The sequence below is a fragment of the Lolium rigidum genome, unplaced genomic scaffold, assembly GCF_022539505.1.
Source record: "Lolium rigidum isolate FL_2022 unplaced genomic scaffold, APGP_CSIRO_Lrig_0.1 contig_6428_1, whole genome shotgun sequence".
Taxonomy (NCBI): domain Eukaryota; kingdom Viridiplantae; phylum Streptophyta; class Magnoliopsida; order Poales; family Poaceae; genus Lolium; species Lolium rigidum.
Genome location: NW_025901227.1, coordinates 6,781 through 16,868, shown reverse-complemented (window position 1 = coordinate 16,868; position 10,088 = coordinate 6,781). Strand labels below are relative to the sequence as shown.

Genomic DNA, 10,088 nt, shown 5'->3' with positions numbered 1-10,088 from the left:
CCGCGCCCACGACTTGCGCCGCGCCCGCATCTATTGTTTTTCTTCTTCTCCTGCGTGCTCCTTAATTCCGTGACTAGTCTCTCGCGTCTCCCTCCCTCGTTTTCGTGCCTGCGTACCGCGGGTGCTTACGTGTTTGGTTGCAAACCAAGAATGCATTTACAATTCTCGCAAGGAGTTTCTGTATTTTGTTTGTATACATGATGTTCTAGTAACGAAGTATATATACAGCATTATGATTTGCTGGAAAATGATATATGTCTTTATGAGTAATCAAACAAAGGACGTCAACCAAGAGATACTTAAACAGTGCTAACTGCTAACATAGGTTCATCATCAACCCAAAAGTTTCATCAAGGTTCTACCAAGTCGTTGCTATTTGGCTTTGCCCTCACATCTTGTCATCTTGATGCCCACCCATACATCTACAAGAGTTAATACATCTATAGATTATCTACACGGTTTCCGTACTAGCTTTGAGGTCCCGACATAATCTTCGTTGTCTATAGTAATGAGATCGCTACACTTTCCTTTGCAACAGTCACTACAAGAAATATATTAACTTACGGTCCTCCATTTTGTCACCAAATCGTCACGATTTTTGTGGCGAAAAATACATGAGCGTCAGTAATGAACGGCAGTGATTTAGTGCAAGATCGTCACCTATTTATGACCACTTCACCCACACTCACTAAGAAACGGTCGCTAATCAACACATTTCTTGTAGTGAGTTTTACATATGTACCCTTATATTTTCGAAAAATCAACCCACCATCAATGTTGAGGAGTTTCATAAATGTTCTATTGAGGTTTCACACATATTTCAATCCAAGGTTCACAAAATATTCACAAAACCGTTTGTGCGTAGTTTCATACATGTTTTACGAACATGTAAATATGCAGTGTAGTTTTTACAGATGTTGTACATGCTCGAATGAAGGAAATCTACATGCGTGTGAAGTTTCCTATATATGTTTGTTTCCGTGAAACCCTTTGGGGTCCTTTTGTAAAATTTTGATTGAAATATGTGTAAAACCTCCCCGGGGTGGGGAGTGGCTGATTTCCATAGAATAGAAAGGTCTACATGTAAATATATTGGCAATCAACAGATCTGGGATGGAATGCAGGTTCATTTCCACAAGCTGTAAGTGCCTACGTATATGCCAAAATATCAGAAAACACGTGTAGCACAAATTTCAAAACTATTGGCGGAGAGGGTAGTGTGGGTCGTCAATGGGGGGTGGGGTAGTATTTCCCTCCTTGCAAGTGCATTTCAAGCGTTGTAGAATATCGGTAGGAGAAGGACTCTCAAATCCATGTATAAGAGTAAATCCTCAGGGTTTTAGTTGACACTTAAGTATGTTAGGTTGATCTGATGATATTTTCTCACGTCAAATTTCCTCCGTCTCAAAAATGAATGTCTTGGATTTATTTACCTTTCGATGTATCTAGATACATCTAAATTCAGATAAATTTGTGCCATTATTTTTACGACGATATTAGTTAATGACACTGCATGTCCATCTCGCTGCAAGTATATCATAGTGAGATCGATCATCTCACTCTGATGTTAGTAGTATTTCGTTTTATTTACAACATTACATGCCGGTCCCACTAGGATCCATTATTTTAATAGAACTGAGCAAGTACAGTTGGTCTCGAGTCGCACGAGTCAGAACCCAAACAATGTTGAACACCTCATGACTAGGAAAACACCCCTTGAAAGGCAGATCCAACTGCTAATCTTCTCTTTCTAAATAGGTGATCCCATTTTCCTGGCCTCCCATGAGGCCACGTCACCTCATATACCTTCCCACCCATTCCCATTTTCCTTTGTTTGACAGCCGGATGGATACCTCATAGAAGCAGAAGCAACGCAACACGCCTGAACCGACACGCCCAGACGACCCGCCCGAACAGACGCCACGCCCTTCCTCAGCCGGTTCCGTTCATTATCGATTTATATTCTTCAAGTGCATGCACAAATTATGAGACATTGTTGTCGTCTCCCATCCCCAATCCACGAATTGATTATCATCCGTTTCACCTCCCGTAATGCAGCATTTACCGCCCTGCCGTTTCCCCCTCTATATCCTTCACACCCGTCCTCAATATGAGCGAGCGACCAACCTGCCGCGTTTTATTCGTGTCGTCCCTGGCTTCCTCGCTGCAGCTGATGAGTGATGAGGATGGGGAGACGGCGCAGTTGCATGACATTGTCCATGATCTCACTTCCGAACCACCAAGACGACAGGCGCAAGGCGCGGGCAGCTAGCATGGCGTTCATGCGGCGGGGGTCGGTGCTACGGAGGCAGGCAGAGGTGCTCATGGTATTCGCGGCGGCAAGGCACTGCTACCGCGTGTGCAGACTGTACTCCCCGGAGGCGGCCGTGCGGCTAGGCAGGAGGAGTTGAAACGAGCGAGGGGGCGCTTCGTCCTTCTTGCTACCACTGTACCCCAAGAAGGCCGGGCTGGCGTCAAGGATTCCACGTTCATGTTTCTCACGTTTTCAATGACTGAATTTCACTAAAGCGTCTCCAATCTGCGAAATTATTCCTCTCATGATAGTAAGTCTGAGTGGTGTTGTGCTCGATTTATTTTCTTGCATCGGCTTCGCTTCTTACTGTCTACGTGAGAATCTGACTTTTGTATTGTTACTACCAGTGAATTGCTTGCAGGAGGTATCAGGTATGGGTTGCAAACAAGAGAAGCAACATATGCGTGCGGTAGAAGTTTTCCTACCTCCAAATCAATTCTTTCAACACTGACCCAGAATTCTTTTCACATACTAGATCTTTCTTTTATGCTTTATTGTGAATCGGCTGCCTCACGTGATAAATTTATTTCAAATAATCTCCTAGGTAGCTTTGTAAATTTTATGAGTTGACTTTCATCTTCTTCCTTCTCATGGTCTAGCTGGTGTCAACTTCTTTGATTCTTCAGATGTCCAAACTGGCTGCCATCGGAAGCGAATGGTATTCAGTTATCAACCCATATTCCCAGTCTCTTTTACATAAGTATCACGAAGGTAGGATCTGCACATAGCTTATCACAGCCACTTGACAAATTTGGTACAGCATGCATCGGATTGCAGTCGATAGCATATGCCGATTGATGTAGTTCTTTTTTTTTTTTTGTGATCTGAGGTTGGATTTTCAGGTTTTTCATGTATGTAGGAAGGAAGGCTTCTCTTGCGGGATCTGAGTAGCACATTTCTGGTTTGCGCTGTTGCTGTAGGCTGCATACTGACACAACCCTTTGTATTATATTGTTTTGTTTACCTCCTATTGTTTTGTTTTACTGATATATTTTTCTTTGCATAACTATACAAATTTAAACCTCTTGAGCATGAATAATGACTGAGTTTGTCTGTGGTAAAAGAAGCACTTCAGAATTGTTGTACACTCCTATAAAAATATGTTGTACACTTTGGCTTCAAAGCACTCCAGCTAATGTTCAGAAGACAAATTATTGTTGTACCACACTTCTTCTGTCACGGACGTTGGGCTTTTCAGCACTGACATATATCATGTCACATGTTCAATCATTCTTCCCATAGCACCTGCGTTTGGCACAAGCACCAGCAAGAAGATCCAGAAATGACTACATAGAGCATTATCCAAAAGTGTAACGCATTTGCATACATATTTTAGTGTGCATCCATGAATTTACAAGGTTCTTTGAACTACGCGCGAATTTAACTTTTCTTATGTGCGGTCCGTATCTCCTCCAAACATGCATTCTCGCAGCAACGCGCGGGGTTTCATCTAGTGTACATAGAAGACCCAGAGCACAAAGTGACAAATTTGAAAACCGCATACCAAAATAAAATCGTACCACCATCGTTAGGTCCGGCTCCGGCTGAAGCAACAAACAATAATCTCATCAAGAGCCATCGAAATCGAGAGCAGAAGCAAAACATCATGAGCTCTCTGGTTTTGGTTGAACCCAGAACGATAGCCATACAAGGACAAGAACAGAGCCATGGTATTTTTATTATGTGATATGCAACCGCCTCCGCCATTGAGTCGGCCAAGGACATAAAATCTATGATGGGAAACTTCAAGTATTTTTTTTAAATGCTATCGATACACATTGGCGAGGGGAACCAGCGGAACACTGGTAAAAACACTTTGCGGGACAGGTGTTTTGCTTGTAAAACAGGAAGAAAAGAAGCCCACCACTTTTGTATACGTAGTCTTAATTATCTTCATTATTGGTGTTAGCTCTCATGCTTCTGATCTTTGAGCCTCTGGAAATGCATTTCACGCGTCAATCCTATTTCGGAAAGGAGTCTCGAACCCACAGAGAAGTGCACAGTAGGTCTCGCTGCCCTCCAAGCATGTAAGTCAGTACAAGCAATCAAAAAGATAAAGACAACAATTATTCTTCCCTAACCAAGTAATTTGGGGTATTTTGACACAATGCAATTGCACAAGTCACACAAGCTAGAAAAATGGTGTCTTCTAGTACCGCAAGTAGAATTGAACTATTTGCACGCACGCCTAGAAGGTAAACCAAGTAAACCCCGGCCTAGAACATCTTAGAGGCAGTAACTATAACCCAAAAACTAGATCATGTTATAAAACAGTATTACAAACTGGCACCACCCATGCTGAATATACTCTCAGTTTAGTTCACCCCTTAATCCAGTGGCCAAAGAAAATGTCTATAATGGTGGTTCCACTGATGCTTTCAGGAACAGAAGGCTAAAGGAAGGCACACGCCGATGGAGGATGGGATATCGACGGCAGCCATGACCAGGTTCTGTTGTCACCTAAGCACCACGTTGGTAGCATAGTCGGTGCAAACCAAGCATTAGATCTGGTCATTGCTTAGGCCTCGTCAGGAATGCAAGATTCCAAAATACCAAGAATAGGATTAGAACGCAGGCGAAAAACATAGGATTGAAAATTGAAAAGCGCATACAAGTCTTCTTAGTGATGTTTTGGAACACAAGAAAGGAAACAACTACTAGGAATACGAGGAAGTTTCTAAAGGGTGTTGATAAAAGGAACAAAAAGCTTGCTTGACTATTTCTTAATCTTAAATTCTCAAAACATACATTATTTACATTCGATCAGTCGCGTGACCAGAAATAATTATCCATGTAGACTTGTCTGTCTCTCTCCCTTCTTCATGTTCCTGCATCCAGTTGAGCAGCGCTGCCTTGCTGGAATACATTGGCCTCCTGCTGTTTTCCGTCGTTGGCCTCTCCAGAGCACCACCATGAGTCCTCGTGTTCTTCTACGCTCCACTATCTCTCTGTAACGCTGTTGCCTGTCTTTGGCGACAACATGAAAAAAGAAGGGCACCAGTGGATGTTTGAAATCCTATATGAGATTCCTCTGAAACTAATACGCTCCAAAACTGATCATAGGATTCATGTAAAAGCCTATGAGATTCCTACAAAACTAATCATATGATTCCTGTAAGCGGCCTTAAGAGTGTGAGGCGAAGTTTCAAACAACCGCGCCTACATTTCCAAAAATCAGCCGCACCAAGGTGCAGAGTTTGGAAACTGTTACCAGGAACTGGAGGAACAGTGCACACTAGCTGCACATGGATACCTTCAGGTGCAGTTCCCTTTCATCCGTTGCTACCTTGCGAATAGTTTCAGAAGGAATTGGTGGACTTCAGCCAGTCCCAAGCACCTTTGATTTAGCACCTGTGGTGTGCGCTCTACCTGACTGACCACCCTGCATCATTCTGCAAGGCTGCGAGCACGATGGGTCTCCACAAAATGATTTTTCACAATTGCATCAACCAACACTGAAAGAAACTCCACACTCCACGTTACAGAAAGGCAGGAAGTATCCGTAATAAATTTGAAGCTGAAATGCTATACAGGTACACTACACTAAGAGCTGTGTGGCTGATATGATGATGCTGAACATAAGTTATCACAACATGATTGCACATATAGTTGTCAATTTGCACAGAGAAGTGGCCTCGCCAAGTATTACAGGACAATTTTCTGGAGCTACAAGATGGCAGTTGGCGCCACAGTACCAAAAAATCAGTAACAAAATTTGTGTATCTTCAATGGTTTTCTCTGGATCATTTAGATGATATCGGCACCATTCAATAAAACAAAAATTGACATCTCTCAATATAACAAATACTACCCTCATAAATAGAACATAGAAAGGCACAGAAACATCAAGGACTACGACTCCTCGTTCTTGGACACCAATCTGATGTTCTTGCCATCCACAGAAAACCTGGAACTTGAAGCTATCTGCGTCAAATACAAAACAACAATCATTTGGCATCCATGAGCAAGAATCCCAAATACCATAGGAAACAAGGAGGGAAACAGATATTTAGCTACAATTTTCTCTCTCATGCTGATTACCTTCTCCGTCAACAGAGCATGGAGCTGCTCCTTATCTTCGGAATAACCACATTCGAACAGTTCCTTGAGAACTAGCTTTTGTAGCTTCTTTAACTTCATAACTCCATCTGAATTCTGAAAGAAAATACCATATTAACTGTTAGCTAATTCGAGGAACAAACACAAAATGGACAAAACCAGTATATCCTATACAGAAGGGTCAGAAGGCTTACTGTCTCAAGTATCTTAGTAATAATTTTCTTCCATTTTATTTTCTGCTTTTTAGTGTCTTCATGGTTGGCCCCATTGACTACTTCATCTGCAGCACTCTTGCTCTTTGTTTTAAGTTCTCCTTTTTCAGATTGTATAACCTCTCCAGTTTTCAAGTTCAACAAATTCTGTCTTTTGGCATTATCTGGCTCCTCCAAGGCTATACTATCTGCTCTCTTTCTTTTCACAGCATCTTTGTCAACATCTTTTTCACTGTCTGCGCCCTTCACTTCATTTAGTTGTGGAGGCTCCATCGTTGGTGCTCCACCAGTTTCCTTGTCATCTGGAGTTTGTTCAGATCCATTTTCTTGCTTCTGAGAAGCATGGTAGGCTTTTGCTTTTGCTCTATGTTTCCTGCCATCAGCATGCCCCAAAAGAGTTTGCTTGCTAGTGGTAGTTGTATTGCATAGGCTGACATGCAAACCAGGGATATGTATGTTAGAACACATATTAGTGAAACTGAGACTGCTTAAGCTCAAACGGCCTGACACAATGGCCAAACAAGGGATAATTTATCTAAATAACAATGACATGATTGCTCTATGCATCCGAAGCTTTACATAGATCCCCAGAACTACACAGATTGTGAAGGGCATTTGCTACGAAAATCAATCGAGAAAATTAATAAAGGTGGTCTGCAGCTAGTGGAGCTTGTAAACCGTTCACAGTTGCCTTCTTAGGTATGTTCCGATAATGGCAGTAAGCTATTAATGGCTCAATATGTCTCTAATATAATCCAAATCACCTTAAAATCATCTGGTCAAGTTGTTTGTGAATGGTGACAAGAGTACTCAAAGAACAGGAGTTATGAACAACAAGAATAAACTTCAATGATTACTAGCATTTCCATACATAGTTCAGAGCTACTCTTAGGGATCACGATTTTGCTATGGAAAAATCTGCAAACTTCATTGTACATATGCTGAGGGATCGCATTAGCATACCTGCAGAACCAAGGAGGGCGTGTTGACAGCCCAACATTGATATCAACATCGGCATTTGGCTTTGGCTTGTCCGGCTTTCCCTGTGCACTACTGGATAGCTTGTTCTGTCCCTTGGGACCGTACTTCTCCTGAGGAGGATAATACATCAGATAAATGAGTGCATGGCCAATAAACATGTAGCACTGTAACCATTGTTCTAACGTCTCGACAACCTTACAAAGCCATACATGATGCAGAACTCACTAAGCTCTGGAGAATACACCTCTGAAAAAAACCATTCAAAGATACAGATATGCACTAAACTAACCTTTAAACTACAGATTTGAGTAGCCACACAAGCTGACCTATCAATTCACAATAAGAAACCTAAACCAAATCATATAAAAGGCCCACCTAAACTATTCCACGGGCTGTGACATCTACATATATAAGCTTACACACCAAGTATCCCAATCCAGCCACCGAAAAATTAACATAATATCCACAAATTTGGTAGGGCCAAACGTGTCACGCTTCATTCGAATCGCATAACGAAAGAGCAAATTTCACACTAGGGAGAGGAGCAATGGAACTCACGGCCTCGGAGATGCACTGGGTGTGCCCCTGGACGGTGTCCTGGCTGAAGACCGCGCCGCAGTCGATGCAGGAAAGCTGCACAAAAACAAACCAACCATCCGCATGTCACGAACCCAATAATCAAACCAAATTGACGCGGAGCGAAGGAGGGGCGCGAGGCGGGGAAACCTTGTAGGCGGAGCACGAGCGGAAGTGCCCGGCGAGCTTGGGCTTCTTGAGGTCCGCGCCGCAGTCGTCGCACTGGAACCAAACCATGGCGGCGCTCCGGAAGCTTCCCAAATGCGTCTCGGGGCCGGACAGGCGGGCGTGTGCTGCTAGGGTTTTTGGCTGCGGGGAGCCGAGGCGATGGCAACGCCGGGGTAGCCGCGGTTTTCTCTGAGCCGTGACGGGGGATTCCTCTAGAGAAATGGCCCAAGGGCCCTTCTACGGTCTTTAGGCCAGGGTGTTCCAGGGCCAAACCTATACACCGACCAGGTCCCAGGAAGGTGTCGGCCTAGCCCAGGTAGGCTTTTTTCGTTTTCGTTTTCGTTTTCGTTTTCGTTTTTCTTTTTCTTTTTCTGTTTCCCTTTTCTGTTTTCTTTTCTCTTTTTCTATTTTGGGTTTTGTTTCACTTATTTTACAGATTCAAAAAACAAAATTTGTTCAAATTCTTAAAATGTTCAAATATAAAAAATGTTCTAACTTGAAAATCGTTCAAATTTGAAAACCGTTTGATTTTGAGAAACTTCCAAATTTGAAAAATGTTCAAATTTGGAAAATGTTCATATTTAAAATGGAAAAATAAAAATTTCAAATCTAAAATTTTAAAAATGTTCAAATTTACATTATGTTCGTATTTAAAATTTTAAAAATGTTCAAAAAATAAATTTTCAAATTTAAAATTTGAAAAATGTTCAGAATTCAAAAATTTCGAATCTGGACTATTTTTCAAAATTTTGTTCTCCGAAAATCTTTAAGTTAGATATTGAAAAATTAAAAACTAATAAAAAGGAAACAGCAAAGAAAAGAAAAAGAGACGTACGTGCTGTTAGTGGGACGCGGCCCAACCAACCGACCTGATCGCTGGGGTGTGCGGTGTCTCGTACACGCCGACCAGGTCAGTGCATAGGCGCCCATGTTCGAGAGCTCGTCAAACTTGGCAAGAAACAGGGGTATGATGCGGGTTCCTATACACCAAACAGGTCAGTGCCTACCTGGAACCGCACACCCTGGTTAGGTATGGGCCTAGCCCATATTCATTTTTTCCTTCCCTTTTTCGTTTTTTATCTATTTTTTCTTTGTTTTTTTTTGTTTTTTTGTTTTCTTTTTTATTTCCTTTTGTGTTTCTTTTTTCTTATTTGTTCAAACTCGAAAATAGTTTAAATTCAAAAAACATTCAAATTGAAACTAGTTCAAATTCAAAAAATGTATACATTTTAAAATATTCAAATTTGAAATTGTTCAAATTTAAAATTGTTCATATTCGAAAATGTTTATATTCAAAAGATGTTTAAATATAAAATATGTTCATATTAGAAAAAGTTCAGATATTGAAAATTAAAATGTTCAATTCCAAAAAATGTTCAAAATTTTGAAAATATCTAGATTTGAAAAAAATGAATTGATGAGGACATCCTTTCAGAACTGCTACCTCCGTCATTGCAAGATGATCAAGATGTTGCTGCGAAGCTCAATTCCAATGAAGTTAGGATTGGACCCATTACAAAAGCTCGTGCAAAGCTATTTAAACAACAGGTGAATTCACTCTTGAATGATACTATGATTGATGCGAACTTTATACTGCATAAGTCGTTTTACTTATGTATGATCAGGTATGAAGATGCAGCAAGCGTCGCACGAGGAGACGAGGAGCAGCTGAACATGGTGTTGGACGTGAAGACATTCCACGGACGCGCGGGGAAGGAGAGGGAGGCATGCGCGAATGAGGGAGAAGATGTCACCGGCACTGCCACCCTGCAAGGGGC

General features: G+C 41.7%; 1 protein-coding gene across 1 annotated transcript; it reads right to left on the bottom strand.

The window, feature by feature from the left end:
* Nucleotides 1-5,897: 5,897 nt before the first annotated feature.
* On the bottom strand, nucleotides 5,898-8,418 carry LOC124681991 (UBP1-associated proteins 1C-like). Its single transcript, XM_047216760.1, has 6 exons — nucleotides 8,293-8,418; nucleotides 8,125-8,199; nucleotides 7,549-7,676; nucleotides 6,568-7,015; nucleotides 6,356-6,469; nucleotides 5,898-6,238 (listed from the first exon to the last, which is right to left on the bottom strand). The coding sequence occupies exons 1-6, from the start codon at nucleotides 8,377-8,379 to the stop codon at nucleotides 6,167-6,169; spliced, it is 924 nt and encodes a 307-aa protein (XP_047072716.1). The 5' UTR covers nucleotides 8,380-8,418; the 3' UTR covers nucleotides 5,898-6,166.
* Nucleotides 8,419-10,088: the final 1,670 nt, after the last annotated feature.